Source organism: Vidua macroura, chromosome 7, assembly GCF_024509145.1.
Source record: "Vidua macroura isolate BioBank_ID:100142 chromosome 7, ASM2450914v1, whole genome shotgun sequence".
Classification (NCBI taxonomy): domain Eukaryota; kingdom Metazoa; phylum Chordata; class Aves; order Passeriformes; family Viduidae; genus Vidua; species Vidua macroura.
The window spans coordinates 1,048,863-1,074,009 of record NC_071577.1 but is presented as its reverse complement, the minus strand read 5'-3'; the positions used below and the strand labels follow the sequence as shown (position 1 = coordinate 1,074,009).

General features: G+C 45.3%; 1 protein-coding gene across 1 annotated transcript; it reads right to left on the bottom strand.

Annotated features, from left to right (window-relative positions):
- Positions 1-1,703: 1,703 nt before the first annotated feature.
- LOC128809921 (NADH dehydrogenase [ubiquinone] 1 alpha subcomplex subunit 10, mitochondrial-like) lies at positions 1,704-23,201 on the bottom strand. Its single transcript, XM_053982349.1, has 4 exons — positions 23,097-23,201; positions 18,947-19,032; positions 12,965-13,073; positions 1,704-2,404 (listed from the first exon to the last, which is right to left on the bottom strand). The coding sequence occupies exons 1-4, from the start codon at positions 23,199-23,201 to the stop codon at positions 2,336-2,338; spliced, it is 369 nt and encodes a 122-aa protein (XP_053838324.1). The 3' UTR covers positions 1,704-2,335.
- Between the last annotated feature and the right edge of the window lie 1,946 nt (positions 23,202-25,147).

The following is a 25,147-nucleotide window of genomic DNA, read 5'->3' as shown; positions in this document are numbered from 1 at the left end:
GTTAAAGTCCACCCCAGGTCAGGGCAGTACTATTATCAGAAAATCAGTACCTTCCAAAGGAAGGCAGAGGCGTCCGGCTACGGCAAACTGCTCGGGGCTGCACCTGGTCCTAGAGAGGATCCCAACGGTGTCTTGTCTTCCCGATCCCTCGCAGGGACTCCGGACACGCCTTTTCAAGAGGGTTCACCACCTCTCTCGTGTTAAATCACGGCTGTGGACCGATCAGATTGATCCAGGTCCTGGTTCCCCAGCTGAGGGGGAAGCTATTAATAGACATACTGGGATAGCACAGACAAGCACCAGTCACTCATCTCCTCTCTCCCCTCCTGTGCAAAGTGAAGCCAAGGGCAAGGTTGTTGCTGAGCTGGAGTGACCACAGGGAAAGCTGGTGGTTTTGCCCATAAATGTGACCTTCCCCAGAGAATCTGCCCTGGGAAAGCAGGCAGAGCCAAGCACAGGACAGGACAGGCAAGTGGCAAACCCCAGGCAATTGGAATTTGGAGAGAGAGGACAGACTGCAGGTGGGTTTCATACATGCCCCTAGGCAGAAGCATGGAGAGGATTCGAGCCGTATTATTTTTCCCTATCCAACTAAGAACTGGAGAAAGATTCATCCAACTGGCACAGCATAGCCTCCAAAACCCAAATCTCTACACCTGGTTTGCTAAGAGATTTTTCTTGAGGTGTTGGAGTGGGAAGGAGGGAAGAGAAAAACACAGAGGAGGGAAGAGAAAAGCTAGTGCTCCTTCCTACAGCAAAGGGAGATAAAGTTATTTCCTTCACAGATTTAGCTTATAAACAGTTTTAAAGCAGAGTTAAAGCCTGAACAAAAGTTTTTGAAAGTGCTTGAGATGCATGTTGTCATACCACAGGGCTCACCAGCCTTACTTTTCCTGACTGGAATTAAAGTCTTTTATATCCAAAGCTCAGCCTTCCGTGCTGCTGGAGTGGGTGGGGAAGGCTCCTAAAACTGCTCTACACCCCAGTGAGCCCCCCACAGCAGCTTCTCCAGCTCTACCCACAGCACAAAACACCTCTCCAGATCTGGCATTGGGCTGCACACACTGACAAGTGAATTCCAGCACCCAGAGAAGTTGGCGACACCAGGATGGAGGACACATTTACAAACAGAGCTGCACTCTCCAGAGGAATCTTAAAACCACAGCGGGTGCTCCTTTCATCTCCACACCCCTCAGAGCTGGGACATGGTGCTCTGGGCAGGTGGAGGGAGGCTCACACTGCTCAGGATCTCACTGCACTGGCTGGGAGTCCTGAAGGGTTCAGGCATCCCTTCCCAGAGGACAGATGGATGAGACATGAAACACGGAAGCAAAGCCCCACAGGATCAGCAAAAAGAGCCACAGTTCTTCCCACTGCTCCTTCATCCAGTAGCTCACCAGGCCCCCAAGGCTCTCATTAAGGGACTCTTCATACTGGTTTTGATACAGGAAGGGGCACAAGCGAGACTTGGCTGCTTAACTCCAAGGCACTGCCCTAAATTCTGGAATGCCTGGCAGCCCTTTTCCTCAGTGGCTGAAGCAGCGAGCCCCATGCTGGAAATGCAAAATTAACTGCAGCCTAAATCTGGACAGTGGTGCTTGAACCAATGCCAAGGTACCTCATTTCTGTGACTAATACTAAATTGAATGATTTCTTTTAAAAGAACCCTTCCAACTTGGACTCTCAGGAACTTGCAAAAATAATAATTTCACTTGTCTTTTATAGCCAACAAATATCTCACTCTATAGTAGAATCAAAGCAAGAAGCTGTAAGTACAACTGCTGGCAATTATTTTGACTGTTTTTTTAGAATTTTAAGCAGAGATTTTTGCTGTATTAATTGAGATACCTAATTTCCATCTCTCAACGAACTTCTTATGCTTTGCTGAGGTCCAGGCAGTGCCTTTCAGAACACATTGTTGCTTCTAATGAACCTCATAGAACACCACGCATGACAGAACAAGATATTAACTTTGTGAGAGTCAGGAGGGTACAGGTTTAATTCCTCTTGAATCAGCAGAACAACACTAATCCTGGATAATAATGTGCCACAGTCTCGAGGAAGAGAAAATTCAGCTCTGATGTTCAGCCTGCCCCAGCTCACTTGGCTATCCCACACTGACTATCCAACATCCCTGAGTTCCTCAGGGAAAAACAAACCAGAATGAAGTGGTTTTCCTTCTGGGAGTCTACTCCCTTCTGCTGGGGACGGGAAATGATTTCAGCAGTGTTTCCTTGGTGCTACACAAGTGATGTGCAGCAGGTGCACTGAACGTGGCTCCTCTTCTCTCAGGTCCTGTGGTCCATCCTGGCCAGGGCTCCAGCAGGAACAGATTTCATTTCAGCCAGATCCACTTGTCCCCAACATCAGCGTTGTAGCCTGGCTTGTACTTGTGCCCAGGGAGCTAAAGAAAGCAGAAAGCTCGGTCAGAACTCTGGTCACTCCCCTCAAAGTTCTGAAGTGCCTCGTGAGATCTACAGAACATGAAATACTGTTTCTACATTGTAATGATAAAACTTACAGAAAAACCAGTCTCTCAGAAAAGACTGAGCTGTGCAGCTGAAGGAGGGACTGCAAAAGCCAAAATATATATATATGAAAACGAGGCCAGTGATCTCAGCACCACATTCCACCTGGATTCATCCAGCTCCTCCCAGCCTGAGATGGCTCCCCTAACTGTATCATGGAGAAGAGGAACTGAATCTCATTCCAAAATAGGCACACACATTATTAAATATATGAAATACTTCATGCGTGAGATATTGAGTTAAATACCACGTTAAATTAAACTGTTCAAATGAAATTGCAGCTTTAGCCTTCAAGAGCTGAACTTTTCTTCATTAAAGCAAAAACAGTATCTGCCTGCCTTCATCAGCAAAGTCAGGAACCACTTTTTGATGGAAAAACCCAAAGATTTTTGAAGCCTTTACCTGAATTTCAAGGACCCTGGGACCTAAGGAGCAGCCTGTGAGTCTCAGTGCTGAAGTAGCGCCCTTTGGAAGGTACTGACCACGACCTGGAATGCCAGAGATGGTGAGATCCTGGTTCTAAAAGCAGAACCCATCTCCAGAACATCTATTCCTACCTCCAGGAACCAAAAAGAAAGAACAGAACACCTCTGAGCTCAAATAGTGGAAAAAAGCCCATGAGTTTGGTGAGAAAGGCTGAAGCCAGCAAAGATGCTGTAATAAAACTCTTCCTTTAGAAATAAGCTATCTGCTGGCAGCCTCTCCAAATAATTAAGCACAGATCATCTGCTCTGTCTCCAAACAAACACTGGTTTCACACAAGACCCCAGACTTGTCCTGAGGATTTTTTTTCCCTTTCCAAAAAAACATGTAAGAGGATCCAGTTGGGGAGAGCTGCCCCTGCAGAGAGAAGCAAGATGCAGTCTTGATAAAGTCTGTAGTCAGGCCACAAAAATGAACTATTTATTAAAAGATGAAGCCTGTTGTTTTGAGGAAGGGGACTTGTGTTTCTATTCACTTGAATGTTAAAAACCAAGACACTTCTTTCCCTAAAAATCAAGCTGACAGAAGACCTGACCTCCTCCACAAGACACTTTCCACCCTACCTTGTCACAAACCAGTTGTGATCAGTTTTTCTGAGGTTTTTCAATTAATGTCTTGTCTAAACATCAGCAGAAACCACACAGTCCTGTTGAGAGGTTCCCCCCACTGAGCAAAGAGGAGATGGGAGATGAACAGAAATGATTATTATCTCTGCCCCACGGATTCCCAGCAGTGAGCCAGGGAGGACCTGTGACCAGCCTGTGACACAAAAACAGCCCTCCCTGGTCCTCTCCAGGCAGCACATAATTGGCCCTTTGATACTTGAAGAGATTCCTAGAGAAGTAGATTATTAAAGCAACAGGAGATCTCTGGGAAAATACAGCAGTTTACAGTTTTTTTTCTGGGTACATCTGCCCTCTTTAAAAAGCTACAATATCAACCCCGACAGAATTCAAGTTCATTGTCCAAAACAAATTCCCTGTGTGCCTTTGGTTAAAGACATGCAAGACATCAAAGCAAGTGTTATAAGTATTCATCCATAACTCCATCATTCACAGTGGGCCTTGGCAAAGGCAGGAGAGTTTGGGGATTTGTTACAGCTAAACTTTCAAAATAATCAGAAAGAAGAAAAAAAAAAAAGGGAAAAAAGGGAAGAGGGAAGCAGAGTAAACAATTCCCATATTACCTAGGAAGCAGGATGATGGGAATTGATGCTCTGTGCACAAGATGCACAAGTGACACCGGCCACTTTGCCAAACTTTGCTCTTCAAATCCCACATTTTCCAGCTGTGACTGCAGTAAAGGAGCTGCATGGCTGGAACAGGGTAGGATTCTGCAGAGAGGTGTGGTAGGAGCACGAGGGAAGATGTGGGAATGCAGGGCAAGGGGTAAGATGGGCTGGTTCTCATTAGGCTGGTGCTCCAAAGTGCACCCAGCTGAATTTCCCAGGCTGCTCTTGGCCAGCACAAGGGCAAGGATGGAAATCGGGGACCAGCCCTGGGGCTGCTGGGTTTGTCTAGGCTGGGCAGCCCAGCTGCAAGAGATGATGGAAAGGAGATAGGAGAAAGCTCTATGGGACTTGCCAGCAGCTGAGACAACAGAGAGGGACTGAATATTCACCTTCTCTTGCAGTACAAGTTCCCTGGAAGTGTCCCAGGCCAGGCTGGAGCACCACGGGGTGGTGATGGAAGGTGTCCCTGCCCATGGCAGCGGGGCTGAGGTGAGATTTAAGGTCCCTTCCAACCCAACCCATTCCACAATTTTATGATCACAGAGATTCCACCAGGCAGCTCCAAGAGCTCCCCCACATTCCTGCAACTCCTGCCAGGTCACCAAGGAACAAATTTTTCCACTCCATGGAAACTGAGTGAGAATGAAGCCTTGCCCTGCTGCATTACGCTCCACAGAGCCCAAAAGTTGGCAGTGAGGATTATTTCCAGAAGGATGGGATAAAATCCACCACACAGAGCACAAAACTCCTGAAATGAGCTGAACCCAAAGGCAGAGCCAGCTCAAAGGCATCAAACTGCTCAACTTTAAAAGAGCATTAGGAAAAGAGATGAAAACAAGACTGTCTCATCAGTTAAATTAAGAACCTGCCACAGAAGTGCCTGTCAAAACTATAAACATGATGAAAAGCCCTATAAAGTAGCAGAGGCTGTGGAAGAGCAACAAGCAGCTCCAGCCAGCTGCTTGATCCAGATCATTCCACACCAGGCACATGCAGCTACAGCTCTGGAGAGCTCTAACCACCTGGAAAGGTTGTTGAGGAGGAGCTTGCTTTGTTTTCCAGCCTTTGGGGAACAAACAGAATTGCCATTACTGCCTTCTATTCCTGCTCTGCTCTGTGCTGATGGCTGGGCTCCACAGCTCCAAGAGCTCTATAAACAGCCTGCTCAGAGCAGCACTGATCAAAGAGCACTTAAAAGCAGAGTCATTGCTCTGGGAGCTCAGGCTCATTCATCAATACCCCAAGGCTGTTTAGAACAGCCCAATAATAGCCCCTTCCATCACTGCTGGGAGCAGATGACTACTTCCTACAGGAGAAGTCCTTGCTTCCAAAGGGTTGTCAGTGTTGTAGGCACACAGCTAAAAGCTGAGAGAATCTAGGAACATGGAGCTGCAGATATTGGCTGGATTCTGGGAGGGTTTGGTTCCTGATCGCTCCATATGATTCCTCCTCTGGTTCCTCTCTACAGCTACACAGCCGTGGCAGCCCACGGCTTGGACAGGAGCACTCTTCGCTGGGTTAGGAACTGGCTGGATGGCCAAGCCGAGAGAGTGATGGTGAATGGTGTTGCATCCAGCTGGCAGCCAGTCACCAGTGGTGTCCCTCAGGGGTCTGTACTGGGACCAGTTCTATTTAATATTTTTATAGACAACATGGATGAGGGCATCGAGTCCCTCATTAGTAAATTTGCAGATGACACTAAGCTGGGAGCTTGTGTTGATCTATTGGAAGGAAGGAGGGCTCTGCAGAGAGACTTAGATCGGTTGGATGGATGGGCAGAGTCCAACAGCATGAAGTTTAATAAGTCTAAGTGCCGAGTTCTACATTTTGGCCACAAAAATCCCCTACAGCATTACAGGCTGGGGACAGCGTGGCTGGACAGTGTTCAGGGACCTGGGGGTGCTGGTCGAGAGCCGATTGGATATGAGCCAGCAGTGTGCCTTAGTGGCCAAGAAGGCCAATGGCATCCTGGCCTGCATTAGGAATTGTGCACGAGTAGGGAGGTCATTCTTCCCCTGTACTCGGCGCTGGTAAGACCACATCTCGAGTACTGTGTCCAGTTCTGGGCCCCTCAGTTTAGGAAGGACACTGAGATGCTTGAGCGCGTCCAGAGGAGGGCAACGAGGCTGGTGAGGGGCTTGGAACACAAACCCTATGAGGAAAATTTGAAGGAGCTGGGGTTGTTTAGTATGGAGAAGAGGAGGCTTAGAGGTGACCTTATTGCTCTCTACAACTTCTTGAAGGGAGGCTGTGGACAGGTGGGGGTCGGTCTCTTCCATGGGCAGCAACTGACAGAACAAGAGAACACAGTCTCCAACTACATCAGGGAAGGTATAGGTTAGATATTAGGAAAAATTTTTTCACTGAAAAAATAATAAAGTACTGGAATTGTCTTCCCAAGGAGATGGTAGAATCACCATCTCTGGATGTGTTTACAAAAAGACTGGACATGGCACTTGGTGCTATAGTCTAGTTGAGGTGTTAAGGCATAGGTTGGACTTGATGATCTTAGAGGTCTCTTCCAATCTCATTATTCTGTGATTCTGTGAAAAGGAGGATGTAGCCAGGTGGGATCAAGTCTCTCCTCCCAAGCGACAAGAGGAAACAGCCTCAAAACGCATCAGGGGATGTTGAAATCGGGCATTAGGGAAAAAATTCTTCATGGAAAGGGCTGTCACCCTTGGCAAAGGCTGCCCAGGAGTCCCCATCCCTAGAGGGATTTAAAAGCCACGTGGATGTGACACCTAGGGACATTGGCTGGTGGTGGCCTTGGCACTGCTGGGTTTAAGTTGGACTCAATGATCTTCTCCAGCACCACTGATCTTGTGCTCCAGAGCACTTAAAGCAAGGAAGGGGAACAATTTGCCCTCCACACGCACATCTGAGGTGCGCGTGGCTTGGTTCCCAAAGGCCTGGCACAGACAGATGTTTGTTACAGCCTTACTCCTGCCATCCCTTACTCAAATAAAGCCCTCAATGCTGTTAACATCCATCGCAGCCCAAAAAACAAGAGCACCCAGAAGTTTTGCTGAACTGAGGCTAAAATAATTCCAGTTTGCTGGAACTGTTCAATGACTGCTGTCCTGCCCTTCATTCATTCACTAAAAAAACAGACAAAAATCCTTTGGAAAGAGAAGTGCCCATAAGAGGATCAGTTATCCACTAGAGAGTGCAGGGAAAAGCCAAGGAACTAATCCAAGCCACACAGCACAGTTAAACACCTCAAACTGACTCTACTTCACAGTGTAAGATCCATGGAGATGCTACCCCTCTATTAAATTCGATTCCAATTAATTTTAATTTAACAGAGATCTACCCTGGGGATCACATCCCTCCACAGGTACGGGATTAAGAGGGGTTTGGGAAAGGGGGATGTGCTCCCACACAAAAAAGCGTTTCCTTTCACAGGGACAGACTATCAAGATGAAAATGGATTACTTTAATGCCAGTGAGATTTGACTGTCTTTTTGATTCACAGAGGCACCCCGTGCCTGGGACAGCAGGGACCATCACCTAAAATAAAACAGACACAACCACCAAACCCAAGATTTGAGACAGTTACAAGGTCTGTCAGGCTCCTTCCCTACTGTTTCTGGGATAGATATCCCTGCCAACTGTCCATGATACTTTTCAGGGTGAGCAGGGTGGAAAAGCTGCCTGTTCCTTAAGAGGGGATGCTCTCACACTCTCCCCATATGGACAGGATTAGTGAGAGCAGAGGAGAAGTGGGAAGGTGGGAAGAGGAGCAAATCCAGGTATCCTTGAGCAACAGCTCTGTCATTCCCAGGTTTTTGTTATTCCTCAGGTTCTTTTGGTCTTACTGATACCTAGCTAGGCAACATCTTGTTACTTTAGAAAGGGCTAAAAATACTTCTGCAGAGATAAAACAGAAAAAAAAAAAAACCCTTAAATGAAGCCTCTTCTAATTTATTGTGTGTCTGTTTTCATTCCTTCCTGGATTCAAGAGCAGATAGGGCTGGGCATTACAGCTGTCAAATACCTCCTTTAAAACAGAGTTAGGAAAGGAGATCTTGATCCTAAAAAGAATGAAAGCTTCATCTAGCCAAGAAAAAAATGGCAGGAGAGAGAAAACAGAAGGTTCTGTCAAAGGCAGCAGCTATGGCAACAATCGCAAACATGGAGAAGGAAAGGCATCCTAAGCTCCTTGCTCTTGCAAAGGCAAGAGTTGATCCTGTTGTTGATCCAGACTCTGGCTTTCTGAAAGCTCAAGTATTCCTTTTGTAGCTCTTTCAGGAGATTTTTATGTGAAGGGGTCCCTGCACTCTCAGCAGAGCTAAGGGCCCTGCTAACCTTCTGCTTGCCAGCAGCCACCTTCAGCCCCACAGCTGCCAAAGAGGGGCCAGAGCAGCTCTTGGGCCCCTCAGACCTGCAGAGCCTTCCCTTAACACCCTCTCTTTGGGGCTGGCTGTGATTTCCCATTGCAAACACAAGCTCTTCCAGCACTCTCAGTGTTGGGTGGTGGGACAGAGCTGACCCATGCTGCAGGCTCACCTTCCACCACTCAAAGCTACTGTCCTGCAACCACCTCCAACCTGGAGGCATGGCAGACATTGGAGGATCTTCCCTCCTAAGGCTGCATCCTTATGGAAAAGAGTGATGAAAAGCCTGGGAAAAGAGTCTGGGATTCCCCACCCTCCATCCTCTTCCCTCTTCTCTGCTTGCTGCTAGCCAGGACTGCAGGGCCCTGCCAGCCACACATTCCCAAGCCCTGGGGCAGGAGGGAGGAGGATGAGGAGCAGGGCACAAAGATGAAGTTAGGCAAGGCAGCCGAGCTGTGCAGTTGCTGTGGAAGGAGCTGAATTGCACCTCACAGCAGTAGCCAGGACTTTGATCTGCTCAAGCTTTCCTTGCTTCATGCTCAGCATCCCTATATTCCAAAAGCAGTCTTCCACCAAGGAAAACAGGGAGGGAAATAAAATGAGAGCCTTGTCTCACCTTTCCATGGCACAGGACAAGGAGGAAACACCTCACACTGCCAGAGGGCAGGGTTAGATGGGATACTGGGAAGAACTCCTCCTCTATGAGGGTGCTGAGGCCCTGGCACAGGGTGCCCAGAGCAGCTGTGGCTGCCCTGGATCCCTGGAAGTGTCCAAGGCCAGGTTGGACAGGGCTTGGAGCAACCTGGGACACTGGAAGGTGTCCCTGCCCATGGCAGGGGGTTGGGAATGAGATGAGTTTTAAGGTCCCTTTCAACTCAAAGCATTCTGTGATTCTTTGCTTCTCCAAATTCCAGCAAACAGCTGCACTTTTATGTACACAGAAAAGCACACGCACGTCAAAGACACCGTTTTTCCCCACTCCAGGAGATGCAGCAGGAGCATGAAGTACATCAGCACAGTATTTAAGTACACTGATTCCATTAAACAGAGCCATTTGTTTTCATCTTCGCTGCAAACACATCTGCATAAGTGCTCCAGCTCTCCAGCTTCACAGGGTGCACACGGAGTTTGGAGCATTATCCCTGGGGATTGTGTGCACTTGGAAGAAAGGCAGAGAGATACAGCAGTTGTTAAGGGAAAAAAAAAAAAAAGGGTAGTCAAGCCTTTACTAGTCTGACAGTTCCTAAAATAATGTTGCTTCCATGAAGAATGAATGTGCTTCTCTCTGATCTACAGAACCTGACTGAAAGGTTGCTTTTCCCTTGCCAGAAGAGCATCCTTAGAAGTTCCCGAATGCCTGAGCAGACCTGCTGGACCCTGCCAGAGGACTTCATGGTATAAGAAGGCTGCAGAAAGCCACCTTCTCACACGTGACAAGACCCCTTACATAATTTAGAGGACATACATTAAAAAAAAAAGTGAGTTTCGAGTATTCAGCACTGTATGTGGCCATCTCATTATTTTGTGGAAAAGCAAACATACTAAAATCTTGAACTCTGAAGAGTGTTCCTTCCTCCTCCTTCTGGGTTGCTTCTAATGAATATTTTGAACAAAACCCAGCTTCTACCTGCAGTTTGTAACTCCTTGAAAACCACCATTGTTAGGCAGCATGAATTGTGTGCATGGAGCTCTGAAAAGCACAGCAGTTTGCTGCCTATTGGAGAGCTCAAGGATTTATGAGTAGTTACAGAGGGAAAAAATCCCCTATGCAAATCATTGTATTTATGTGGTAAACATCATTACACCAACTTTAAAAGCACACATTTCCCACAAGGCAAAGTTAAACTTCTGTAATTATCTCATAATTAAGCCTTTACTTATAAGTCAATTCTAAACTTTTACTTACAAGTGAACCTAAACCCTTTATCTTCAAATGCCAAAGTGGCAGCACAGCTGCAAGGGCAAGGCAGGGGCTGTGATTCCCTCTTTACAGACCCAACAACCTCCCAGCCCAAATCTGGGTGTCTGAAAGCTCATCTGCTCTCTGTGCCTGTGCTGGCTGGCTTCTTGCTGGATCACCTCTGCACAGGAGCCTTGCCTGAGAAAAAAGAATCAGCTCTTCATTTCCTAAACAAAGTTGTAAGGTAAAAAAAAAAAACCCAGATCTTCAAAGTTTCAGCACAAAGAATGCAATTCTCAGAACATAAAACAGCAGGTGGGGCTGGCTTTGTGTTTCCCCTTCCAGTAGCTGGCTTTGTGTTTCCCCTTCCAGATGCTGAGGAAAACTCAGCATCTTCTGCATTGTGCACCATCCCTGTACAGCCCCCACACTACTGAAGGATTACAAGTATGCAAGCATTTAAAAGAGAGAAAATTATTATGAATGTAGCCTAATTTTAACAGAATACTTCCTGAAACAAGCAACTCCTCCTGATTCCAAAGGACATTATCACTTTCCACAGCACTTTCCTGAATCAAGGCCTACAAACAAGGCTGCAGAAGGGAGATTATATTTTGGCAATGGTTTTTTTTGTTCAGCTTCAGCTGTCAACTAACTGGCATGGAGCAGAGCAATCCGAGAGCACAGCTTTCCTTCCCAGGTAACCATATTCCCTCTCCTAAGCATCCCTTTGCTACATCTGCAAGGCAAGTCACAAATTTCTCCTGGCAGCCAGTCACTGGATGAGCCAGGACATTCTCCGTTTCCTGCCAGCACAAAGAGGCACGTGCTGCTGTACAGCCAGAGGAAAAAAGGCTTTCAGAAGTCTCACCCCAGGCTCTCAGCACACAGCACTGAGGTCACATCTAGCTGTGTGTCAGGCAGCCTCAGTAATTCCCAGCTCTACTGCAAAGGGACATCTCAGCCCCAGAAAAGCCCTCTCATCTTGGGGAAGAAAGGCACAGGCAGTGCAGATGGATGCTGTGTGCTAGAGACGAGTCATGCAGCAGATCCTCCTCAAGTCTGTGCTGCACAACACAGGCAGCTCTTGGAGGGAAGGGCTCCAAAAATCCTGAGCCCAAGCTTGAAGTTTTGTATTTAAGAATGTGACAGCAAGAAGGAGGAAATTCTGAGAGCAATTTCTCAGCTGGACCAGGGAGTTTTCAAATCCATTAGACAACCTCAGATGCTTTCTGCTGCTTTAACCTTTAGCCCCTTTTACAAGCTGGAAAGGTCACATCTCAAATGAGGCAGAACAGTGTGAATCCAGGAGCCTCTCCACTACACAGCCGGCCGAGGAGGAACAAATTATTGGAATATTCTGTCTATTCCAGAAGAAAACACTGGTAGATCAGTTTCCAAACAAGTCCATAAATTTGTAGCTTACATTTTAATCTCAGTAAAAGACTCTATACTACCAGGAAAAGAAAAATGATAGGCTTTGGATTATGCAAATCGTGGCTTCTAACCATTTATATTGTATATTCCTCCCTTTTTCTTCAGGATTGCCTGGAAAATCATAAGATGCAGTGGCAGAGAAGATTTCAGCCCAACTGGAAAACAGAGGCTCACCTGTAACTTTGGCCACTCACTATTAATTATCAGCTCCACAACTTCTCCAAGGAGCTTTTCTAATACCTGGGCCTTCGGCAAGCCCCGTGTGGGATTAGGACACCATGCCAGGGAACAACTGAGCAGCACAAGGGCAGAGCTCTGGGGGGATTGGAAGCTGCTGTCTCCAGAAGCAGCAAAGCAGGAGCTAATTAAAACCCTGTGTGGGAGCCTGCGTGAGGTGTACGAGAGCACTGGGCACAACAGGCTTTGGATGTGTGCCCACGTGCAGAAACACTCTATTTAAAGCAGCAGCACTTTGGGGAAGCGAGGCAGCATTCGATTCCTCCTCTAAAAAAACCCTCCCTCCCTCAGCATTCGATAAGGAGTGGCCATGGGTTTCCAGTGTTCTTGCCTGACTTAAGGGCCTCTTAGATTTCAGAGGTCACAGACCCATCAGGGCACAAGAAACAGAAACAAATAAAACCCATTTATCCTTTAGTCCACATCTAAAGACAAAAATAAAAGAAATTAGATTATGAAAAAAAAACATTTGCTTCCTTATTCCTCTTAGGGGGAAGCTAGACTTCAAAGGAGGTGGGGATTTGGGCACAATGCACAAGTTCCCAGTAGCAATGGGCAAGGTGTCCCCAGCAGTGAGGAGCCTCCAGCCATGTCCCCATGCCATGTCCCCAGCAGTGAGGAGCCCCCCGGCCATGTCCCCAGCAGCGAGGGGCTCCCTGGCCGTGTCCCCTGGCCGTGTCCCCAGCAGTGAGGAGCCCCCTGGCCGTGTCCTCAGATGTGTCCTCGATGGTGAGGAGCCCCCTGGCCGTGTCCCCAGCAGTGAGGAGCCCCCTGGCCGTGTCCCCTGGCTGTCCCCAGCAGCACTCACCTCCCGGTACTCATAATAGATCTTGTCGTACTCAGAGCCACCAATGGTGATCTCGGGGACGAAGCGCGGGATGGACACGGAATCCAGCACTCCAGCTTTGTCCTGCACGCTGAAGGGAAAAGGAGCACTCGGTTCACACCCTGCCCCAGCAACAGCCAAGTATTGTACCTAGAGAAGCTGTGGCTGCCCCATCACTGGAAATATTCTGAGCCAAGCTAGATGGAGCTGGGATAGAGCAACCTGATCCAGTGGAAGGTGTCCCTGCCCATGGCAGGGGGTGAACTGCCAGGGCTTTAAGGACCCTGCCAACCCAAACCATTCTAGGACTCATTATCATCATTCTATGATTAAAGAGCTACTTTTCTGTTAAATAAAGCTTCCAAAGATTTGAGCTATTTTCCAAACACTTATCCTTCTCTTTACAAATCTATGATGTATTGCCCCTCATCCTTGCCTCCACTTTGTTCCTGCTCCAACTTCCTGCTTCTCCATTTCCCCTCCCAGGTTCATCCTCCTTGGAGATGCTCCATCATTCCTGGGACCCTTCTCCATGAATCCCCTCTGGCTTTTTTGCTTTCTATAAAAGCAGTGTAAAAAACAGTGGTTTTACTGAATGCCACACACTACCTTGCTAAATTCCCATCCTAAATGGACCAGTACTGAGACAGTGAGAGGGTCTGGAAGGAGGCAGTGCCCCCAGCACCCTGCCTTGGAATACCTGGAGGAAGCTGCAGCAGCTCCGGTGATGGATCTCAGGATCCACCACTCTGCACAGCACCAGCACTTCAGATATCCCAAATTTAAAATGCCTGAAAAACTGCTAGAAAGCCTCCTGCTGCCTGTGGTTTCCACAGGCTGACAGTGCCACCTGCACGTGGCTGGCAAAAACACATCCCTTTCCAGGCAGCACTGACCAAACCCTAAATCCAGCACCAGAAACTCTGCAAATTGGGTTGTTTTCAGTGAATTGCATTTCTCAGCAAATACTGACGTGCACATCAAGCACATGCCCTGAGCAAAGCAAAGTTCATCATCTTCAAGCAATTATTTTTACCCCCAAATCATAAATTTTGGGACCTTTCCTCCCAGCAGTGAAGAGCTCCAAAAAGTGAACCAGTAACATACCCTGATATTCACTCTTTAAATTATCCCACTACAGACAGATTTGTAAGGAAATACAATAATCCAGTCGAAGTTTAGATGGAAGAAGGTGAGGATAAATGCTCTTTTCCAAGATGAGGATCAACAGCAAAGATGCTTCCTATAAACTACAACAATGTTTAACTTCAACAACATTAAAGGTGCATTTCACGTGCTGGAAGGCACAAAAGGGAGTCCGGGCAGATATAAAGCATAACATCACACATGGAAATAAGGTTTTGTGGTCACCCATGCTGCAGTGAATCCACTCCTTCCCGAATCTCGGCCAAGTGGCCATTTGGAAAGGACAATTCCCAGGCACAATTCATTTTAGTTAAGGGCCAAATGACAAACTTGCTGCTTCTAAAAGCTATTTGCACAAGAAAATAATGAAAGCTACTGATGGCTTCTCCGTGTTCTCTGCACCTTCAGAAATAATTTGGAATACTAAGCAGAAGCACACCCATTGCCACAACAATGTCTAACCACAAACCACAGCCACTTGCCAGGACTAATTCCCTGCTCAGCAGGAAGCATTTATAGACCCCTTTTATCTTTCTTTCCTTTTCTTTCTCTCCCCCAGCAGAAAACTGTCACTGTTTATTCTTTTCTGACGATTTACCAGACTTTCCTGAAGGAGCATGCAGCACCTTGCTAAAGGTGCAAGGTGGGGTAAGGGAAGGAAACAGGTTAGAAAAAAACAAATTAATGAAGCAACCCAACAAAAACCACCTGAGTTTGCATAGTCTGGGCTGGGATTTCTCAACACCTGATGTTGGCATAGTCACAAAACTTCAAGTGACAAGAGAGACCTAAAAGCCAACGCCACAAAACCATTCCAGGTAAGTCCTATGTTGATAAAGGAAATTAATATTCTTCCTTCTGCCAAAGGGACTCCAATTCCCTCATTTAGCCAGGCAGAACAGGTACAGAATGGCCAAGGTGAGGCACAGCCACTGCCTTGGTGAACAAACACTCAACATCAGCATCAAGAACAAAAAAAAAAAATTCCAAAAAAAAGCAGGTCTGCAAGAAAAGGGGAGAAGGTGCAACAACAGCTCTTCAAACCTAGAAAAGCCACTGCAAAGAAGAAATCACAAAAGAAGTGTTTCAACTGCAGCAAAAAGATGGGGTGGACAGGGCTTGGAGCAACCTGGGATAGTGGAAGGTGTCCCTGCCCACGGCAAGGGGAGGGATGAAATGGGCTTTTAAGGTCCCTTTCAACCCAAACCATTCTGGGATTCTATTATTTTATGATGAAGAGAGAACCAAGGTGCTAAAGAAAATAGCTTCTAGTGCCAGAAGTTTTACAGTTAATAGTTCATGAGATTTTTGGAGTCTCCATGACAGAAGTTTCAAAGCCAGGTCCAACCCATCTCTTGCCAGCCCTTCTAGTCCTGCTGTTTGCAATCAGACATTTAAACAGGGACACTTCTTCCCCTTGCTAGGCAAAGCTACACTGGGAAGCAGAGCTGCAGGGTCTCTGTCCCTCTCTGCCAGGTTCTGAAGGAGCTGCAGGGACAGATCAGATTTAGTTGTGCAGTTGTCTGATGCAACAAGCACAGCAAGTTCCCCGAGCTGATAAATAACACAGGCAAGGCTACACAGCCTGCAGCTCCTCCTCACAAATGCAATTTATTTTGCAATACATGTAGACAGACAAATGGCACTGGGAAGGGCCCAGATAAAAACATGCCTGAAACAGTGCAGTGGCAGCAGAGGAGCTCCCCGAGACATTTAAAAAGCCAGAACGGTTTCTGTTGGAGAGGAAGGGAAGATGTGAAGAACATCCTCTGGAAGACACCTCCAGCTTCCAAGCCACAAATGCAGCCCTTTTTAATCTTTTACCAAGACCCCACAACCAAGCTGTCAGGGCAAGAGAGAGCACTTAAGGGCAGGCAGGGAGAGAAAAGAGATCATTATGCGACTGCCCATGGGCTGGGCTCAGCGGTTTGATGAGCTGCATTAATCACTCAGAGGCCCTGCTGGGGTCTCCATGCATTAGATCCTATCCATGTGCAATAAAAAGTTCTCCTCGGTCCTGCTCACCCATCCCGGTCCCCCAGACACAGTGGTACAAGCTGAGGGTGGAAGAAAACAGCAGGGCTGACAGCCCCAAGAGCTGGGAGGTCAACAAAGGAAGCAACTGCAGATGGAAAACCCAACAGGGCAGAACTTCGATTAGATGTGAGGGGAAATTTCCTCACTGGAAGGGTGGTCAGGCATTGGAACAGGCAGTGCTGGAATCACTGTCCTTGGAAGCATTCCAGAGCCATGTGGGTGTGGCACTTGGGGACATGGGCTCGTGGTGGGCTCGGCAGTGCTGGGAGAATGGTGAACTCCATGATCTCAGAGGGCTTTTCCAACCTAAACGATCCTAAATAGCTGCTGGAGCCTGCCAGGAACACCCAGGAGAGGGCAGCAGGTGCCTGCACACGAGGCAGGCACTGGGACCTGTGCCAGGAAAGCAGGAAAACCACTTTCCAAAGGAAAAATTCCCATAGGCACGGGACACCTGCACAACTGTGGGGACCACAGGCTCTTTGCTACTCGGGCATTGGAAAAAGGGAGAAAAGCATCAGCTTTAGGCTTCATGGACTCACACCTGGGCTGGGCATTGAATCCAGCATGCAATTCCAACACGGCCGACCTGCAGCAGGCTCCCTGCCTTTCTGGAGTTACCATGGGGAAAAATCATGTCCAAACACACACTTTTACAAAGAGTCTCTTCCCATGCTGCCCGAGACATTGCCCAGGATTCCCTCACTCTGCTGAGCAAAACATGAGCTCAAGGCTGGCGCAGGATGTGCTGTCACCCCTTTATCGATGCTCTGACAACCCAGCACAAAAAAAAAAAAAAAAAAAAAAAAGCAAACCCCAGGAGCTGGGCTCAATGCTCAATGTGGGTCGCTTCCACACAGGATATTTTATGATTCTGTGGTTTAAATAAGCAGCTTATTGCATTCTAGGATCTTCAAACAACCCCATGCTTTTGCCAAAAGAATAATTTCTTATTACCTACGGTGACAAGAGCCTTGTGAAGTAGACTCACCCCCCTCCAAGGTTCAATGAAAAATTCAGTCCTTAAAGCAATTTGTTCCCTTCTAAAACTGTGAAATAGAATTTTCATACAGTATCTTCACACACTTCTGTAATTGTAAGGTTTCCTTCAACTCCCTCCTACTCATCACAATTAATAATCCTTTCCTAATACTGCATTAGTAGTGTGGGGCTATAGGAAAACAAGCAACTTATTTCCTCTTTCAAAGGAAGTCTGACTGTGATCATTTTTTAGGGCCTAAGTCACCAGATTTTATCCTCCAATCACTACACAAAGAAACCTCATCTTTGACACAGAAAATGCACCCAAATCATGACTTGATCCTCTCAGACACCACCCAGCACTGCTCTTCTGCAATTTATCTTCACTCCTTGATAGAAAAACCATACAATTAGGAGATTATCTCTATCTTTATGAGGTATTTAAAGTAACAGCACAGAAAAGTAAAATGCAAGACATCTCACAATTCTGCAAAAAAAGTTTAACTTGCTTCTCCGATGCCTGTCACAAAGACAAACTAAGGGGCATGAAATGAACAGGGCTAATGCCTTTATTAATGTTCAGCTCTTTATTAAAAAGATCAGCTGGGCAGGGGGCTCGACGCAGAGCTCGCCCCCGCGGTCGTAGCTTTCCCAGGCAGCCAAAAGGAAGGAGGCGTGCAGAGTCTGTCACTGAAGTCCAGAGCAGCAGCTGTCCCTTCTTCTTTCCTTGTGGCACACCGGTGGCCCGAGGATGAGGAGGTGTGGTGTGCAGAGTCTGTTGCTGAAGTCCAGAACAACAGCTGTTCCCGCGCCTTTTGTGGTGGTAGCACCAGGGCTCTCTGTCCCTGTCGGCCTGCTTCTCAGAGCCTAATATAGTCTGTTCTTTCTTAGGTGATGGCGACGGTTAAAAGTCAATCAGGGGATGTGTTTCCCTCTTCCTCAGCTAGGGCATTTGTCTAGATTCCTCTATTGTGTTCAGTTTTTGATTTATATTCCTCTTTATCTCCTAAAAATACTCCCATGATCCTAAGGGGTTTTTATTTGCATGTTAGTCCCAGAGTGGCGTGGAGGGGTGGGAGGCCAGTTACCTCCAGGTAGTTTAGAGAGAACAAACAGAGCAATTAGCTAATTAGCATTTCAATATCGGTACTTAGCTAGAGTTAGTAGTTTTTTTAGTGTTGCCATGGGAACTAGGAAGGCCCTGCCCGGGTCTCTGGGGAACGCGTGGAAACTGTTCATAACAGGGCACATACTCAATTTAAAAATCTGTGTTTCTATTAACCTGTGAGATGACCAGGAAATAATGAAAATAATATAAGTCTTACGTTTTGTTTTAAAAATGTAACTATACTGAAATTTCCAGCTGCACATTCAATATGAAGATGAAGTTGCAGCAAAATGGGGAGCCTGTCTCACTTCTGGTATTAACAGCCTTACAAGTGCAGCTATATTCTTTATATACATCTTTGTATTTTATATAAAGAAACTGACAAATTAAACATGATGCATTTGCAAAGAATTATTAAAATCAAATTAAATTCTATTCCAACAAGTTATTTTCCAGTGTCTGAGTCTGATCTCTTCCAACTGGGCAGACAAGGATCCTTGACAAAAACCACTCTTAAACTTGTCTGGAGCCTCTTGTCTCAACAATCAGCAGCAAAAATGCTACACCACGTTCCAGTGCCAAGCATCAATATCACAAAATATAACCCCACCTTCAAAAGCTCATGGCTTTGACCATTTTCCCTGGGATTTAATGCCAAGAATTGCTCAGTGGCTGGATGATATCACACTTACTAAAGTCTCAAGTGATGGAAAGAAACATCATCTTGCTCCACCCATGGCCCCTTGTCAAACTTCAGGTACTCGATGTCTTCAATTACCTGGAATCAGAAAAGAAAGCTCTCTAAGGGTGGTTTGATCCAAAACTCAATGAAAGAATCAAAACAGTTCATTAAACAAATGAGAGAGGTTTCACTGCTAAAGCTGTAGTAATAAGACAAATATCTAGAGATAACATGATCATCTCCCAGGTCTACTTCTGGAGGCTGTGGCCCTGCCAGGAGTACTGGGCACACACGTGGGGGATCTCCTAACATCCCGTGCTTTCAGCTTTGGATGGCAGGGAATAAACTGGCCGAGAGGTGCCTTGTTGCCAAATTCTTACCAGATCCAAGACATTCTTCTGTAACCTGCCACTGGGGCTGAAAAGCCAAGAAGATACAACCTCACCCCTGAGGGAGAAGGAGGAGGAAATGGAGATAAGTCTAAATTTAACTCCTTTGTGTTACAAAAATAAAGTTTGGTCGGTTTTATTCCCAGAGAGGCTCAGTAACACATCCTCAGAGACAGGCAGGGGAGCAGGTGTGGCATCTGCCTCAGTGCTGTGTGCTTCACAGCACAGAAACAAAGGCACATTTCAGGCTGGAAAACTCAGGCCTACAGGAGCTGCAGCGATGAGTCCAAGGGCTCAGGATTTCACCATCCACCACAACCCACCCATGCATGAAAGGAAAGGTAACTCACAGCTCAGAACCCTTCAAATAAGCAATGCCACCTCAGCAATCCATTCCTTCACCATCCCCAAACTTATCAATCCCTGGTTTGAGCTTCACTTACAGCCTGGATCCACCAGAAAACAGATCTTTGCTGCTCCAGGAGGTATTTGCTTATCACACCTGGCTGCCTAGAGCTGAGGGAAACCTGCCCTGGTGTCAGGAAAATGCACTTCAGGTGCCTGATGAGATGGAGACAGCACCTAGGAGCAACCTGGGAAGGAGCAGATTGTTACAGCTCCAAACATCCCTTTCCAGAGACCTTTTCCATAGGGAAAGGATAAAGCTGAGGTCATGACCAAATTCCTGATGGCACACTGTCACCCCATTGACAGGTGAGCCCATGTCAGCGATGAAGTGACAGGATGAGAAAAGAAAAATCCTTGTGTTCTTTAAATACACTGTAATTATTCCCTGCAAACACTAAATCCCAGATATTACCACTTAAAAAATTATAACCAAGTGCTATTACAAAGTAGCCTTGACTATAAAGATCCACTCCTACCAGAATTGGTAAGAAATAATGATTTGGACATGACTGAATAAACACTTTTGAGGCACAAACTGCTGCAAAATAACTCCAAGATAAGAGGAAGAGAGGTGTAAGTTAGTTCAAACAGTCATTATTTCTTTGACTTATTTAACTGACAAGCTGAACACAAGCAATTCCTTCTCCACTCCACAGCAAAGCTTTGGAAACTCTCTGAACCTGGTAACAGCACTAATCACAGAGTTGCTACAATGGGCTCAAAATGTGCTACAGGGGGAAAGGAATCTGCATTCAAATTAGTTTTGCTCACTGCTATCATCACATGAGAAGGTCTCTCTCCCAGCAGCTCCTTAACAATGGCATCAGTTTCACAACCAGGACAGAAGAACAACTTCTTCATTTATACGGAATGCCCTGGCACCCCCCAGGAATTAGAGCAAATATCCAAGGCTTTAAAAGAAATTAAACATAGAGCTAACTTTGTATTCCCAGTTTTACCCTCAAGCTAAACAAGTGTGAAACATCCTAATGAAGCTCATTTCAGCACTCATTACTCCTTCAGCCACTAGAAGCAAAGTGAATTACAACAGGAAACCCCAACTGACCTTTTTAGGACACTTTAAAAATCGTTTCTAAGCTGTGTATGTGTGCTCTGAACAACCCAAAAGTTATTAAACTGTAAGGCCATAAAAATTCAGCTCCCAAATCCCTAAGCAAACAGATTGGAGTGGGCTAATGAACACTGCTGTCTGTCAAGAGGATACACCTGTGTAAATACACACCTTACAAGCCAAAGCTCTCCTGCCAATCCTTATTTCCAAATTTCTTCTGTGTCATCCCAGAGGGAAACTGAATCTGAACAGAAAAGGGGGAAAAAACAACCAAATTCTTTCAAGTATCAGTATCTATCACCAACACCCAACACTGACAATGACAACATCATGGGCTGGATAATCTTACAGAGTCTTTTCCAACCTTAATCATTCTGTGGCATTATACTTTAACTTCCAAATAATAATTCTTCCCCTAGTCCAGATTTGTCCAAGCAAATTAAGGACTGCACTGGTGCATCTGATGACCCTATTTAGAGCAATGACAAGATTGCTGAGTTCAGGAGAGTCGCTCCTTGAACACTAAGAGCTTTAGACTGACTTTAAACCCTGATTTAAAGGATTAAAATCAAATCTCTAATAATGGGGTTTCCTACAAAAAAATCTAGGGAGCAAACAATCTGCTCTATTCTGACCACTTGGAGATGTGTCCAGAGAGAAGGAAACGGGAAAAAAAGTAGGCATTTAACCCGCATCCCAACTTTCCTTTAATTCAGCAAGTACCCATCTTGAAACACCACAGCTCTCAACTCCTATCCTTGCTTCAATATTGTTATCCAGAAAAATATATTAATTATATAATTAATATAATTTAAATACATCAATATTTATTAAAATATATTAATAAATAACATTAAAAATATACTATGAACTATCAATTTATTAATATTAATTCATTAATATTAATATATTTATTAGATATTTATATATAAATTAAATATAAAAATTTATCTTATATATTAATAAAACATACATTAATATATTAATATATAAATGTTATTAATATTATTAATAAATTGACATATTAATATATTATTAATATTAATATTAAGAATTATCAATAATAACCTAATTATTAGTTATTAATATCTATTAAGGTGTAATTAATAATTACTATTAGTAATCATTATTATTAATAATTATTAATTATTAAGAATTATTAATTGATAATTTAATTGATTATTAATATTAATAATCTATTGTGAATATCATTACTATAAAATGTTAATATATTATTTTATATATTATTTTATTTTACTATATTAAAATATATTAATGTTATTAATATATTCATATATTGATATAGTAATGTATTATTTAATAAAATATATTAATAATATATTAATATTATTCTCTAAATTCACATCACAACCTCAGCTTTTTTGTTCATTTTAGCCTTATTTTTTGTGTATTTTTGTATTTATTATCTGCTGTCACACTGAAGCCACCAGCCATTTTTTAGGGGTATAAACCCACACCATCCCACAGGTCTACTGGTTATTAATGATAACCTTTATTATCAAGTGCAGGAGCACCCAAAAATCCATCCACAACAGCAGAGGACCCAGAATGTGGCACACAACCCTGTTCTTATAAAGGCAACCCAAAGGCCTAGAGACAAACAGCAGTGCACCTGTGGGGTAAAATGGAGTCTTAATTTTAGGACCAGGGAAGTCCTTATCAATCTTTTCTGCTTCACACAGTCATATAACCAGAACGTTGAAGGACACCTCAGGCAAAAATGTAATTTTAGTCTGATTAGGGGCAGCTAAATATTAAAGTACACGCTCTGAGTATGCTAATAAGCTTAATGAGGTACAGGCTACCACACATATGTATACATTACTCAACTCTCTGCCAAGATCACACTGCACATAACATAGGAGGAGAGGGGGTTTGGGCTGTGTATAAGTAGGGTAAAAATTTCATCTCATCAGGATGAAGACCCAAAAAGCCCTTGGAGACAGCCCATGGGTAATTCTCCTCTCCTTCCTCCCAAGTGGGGATGATTCCTTGCCAAGCTTCCACGTAGGATTATTATTATTATCCAGTTAACATCATATTACTGTTATTAACAGACATCTATCCCTAGAACCAAAATGGGCCCAAAACCTGTTCAGAGTCTCAAAAACCTTGGTGCTCTTTCCCTCAGGGAACAGCAGCTAGACAGGACAGTTAACAATGGTGAAGCAAAAGGCTTCTCTTACCCTGCTAATAACTCTCCTTGAGGGGGAAAGTTCACTGAACTAAGGGAAATCGATTAAACTTACTCCCAGAAAAGCAAAACTTACCTTCTCCACATCCTCAGCTGCAGTTGCTGTGTACTGCAGAACTTCACTGCTCTCACTGCAAAGAACACAGAAATTGAATTCCCCTGATAAAACTGCTGTACCCATCCTCCCCTGCTGCTCCAAAAGGGACAGAAATGAAGTTAAAAGGCATAAACACCAAACCAGAATCATTGCCATTTTTTAGACTGCTCCTAGAATTCCTGTTGCACCTGTCAGCTGCTTCTTTGCTGGTGGAAAGTTGCTTTTAAAGGGCAAATGGCCTGGATATCTACGTAACTTCAGCTGGAAATTCTTTTTTAAAATCACACATGTGATTTTATTTTCATTTACTTTGTGTGGATACTTGCCCCTATTACAACTGCCCAATCTACTTGAAAATAAGTGAAATTTTCAGTTTAACCCAAAACTGTGGTAGATTTTCCTTTTTTCCAAGTGCATGACTAGCTGTGAGTCATTTCAAGAGAAGAATGCATTCATTTATCACTATTTACTCAGGCTGAGCTAGCTGAATGAATACAAGTGTAGGCAGCATGATCTGTAAGTGCAAAAACATTTTTAAAAGGTAATGTTTCCTGGTTAGAAGATTGCTTTTTTTCATCAGCCAGCAGCCTTCAGAGAAAAGGCACTTGCAGAGCAGAGCCACAACAGGAGTTCCTACACGAACCTTTCACACCACACGTGTTCAGCCCCATTCAGCAACAGCTGTTTCCAGCTGGAGAAGCTGGAAGGTCCTGGAATAGATGCCCAATGTGGATGTTACACCAAACATCACACAGCAAAGTTTAGGAGCGTGGAGAAAAATTGGTAGAATCCCAGAATGGTTTGGGTGGGACAGGACCTTAAAGCTCACCCTGTTCCATCTCCTGCCATGGGCAGGGACACCTTCCACTATTCCAGGTTGCTCCAGGTGCTGTAGGACCTGGCCTTGGACACTTGCAGGTATGGGGCAGGCACCTGGAATGAGAGATTCTCCTCAATATCAGCCCAAGGGAGAGGTCAGCCTTCAGCAGAACCTGACACCAGCAACTGCATTAAGGACACCGATCAAATCATTTCATCCCATCTCTTGATTTGACTCTGCAGATTATCAGGGCTTCATTAAGAGAAAGCAGCTGCTCAGTGAAAGCAGTGCTGGATATGAAAGAGAACATTACCAATCTTAAGGCTCTGCTCCAGGAAAAGAGAAAAATCAAACAGAACCCAAACACTGTTCCCAATCACCAGGCAGTACCTGCCACAGCACCCAGCTCACAAATCTCACTACCAATAAAAACATTAAAGACATTCGTAACAAGTCAACTAGAAAGAAAGCATCAGTTTTAAAGCAAAAATCCACTATAAACCATGTCAGGCAGCATCAGGCTGCTCCAGTGAAACAGCACAAGATAACAGGAGTTTTGCCCAGTAACAAACTGCTTTTCAAGGAACAAGCAAACAAACGCCAACATGGAAAGCATGCAGGAGTTTGCTCAGCAGTCTATAGCAACTCTTGTTAGCCTGTTTGGACCAGATTTTGGGCATTACCAGGAGTCAGGGAATCAAACTAGGCAGACTAAGAGGTAACAGGTAGCATGAACACAGCCCTCTGCGCCACTGCCAGCAAACAAACAGCTCAGGCAGCTGTGGCTTCTGCATTTACCCCAGATCGGAGCCACCCTGAGGTGCACAGAGCTGGATTCACACACTCCCAGCTCCCCCACAGCCAGGGGACAGAGACACAGATCAGTGTGACAGGCTGCTGGGAGCCCATCTGCTGCCAGGATGCCGAGCAGAGGGGGTTTGCCCAACAGGGGCACTGACCATGTATGCACAGAGGGCAAGGAGGTGAAATCACAGCAGGATTTAGGATTTAGCCTCACTGAGCACCACGAGATGCACCTGGGGCTTGATCTGCTCCAGAGAACAAGCAGCAGCTTTCTCCCCACCAGTGACTGCAGCACTTTGCTCTCAGGGAGATGACATTCCCAAGGCTTCCCATTCCCTTCCAAGAGCCACGTGCTGGCTGTGGGGACACACGGGGAGGCCGCTGACCACACGTGACACCAACAACC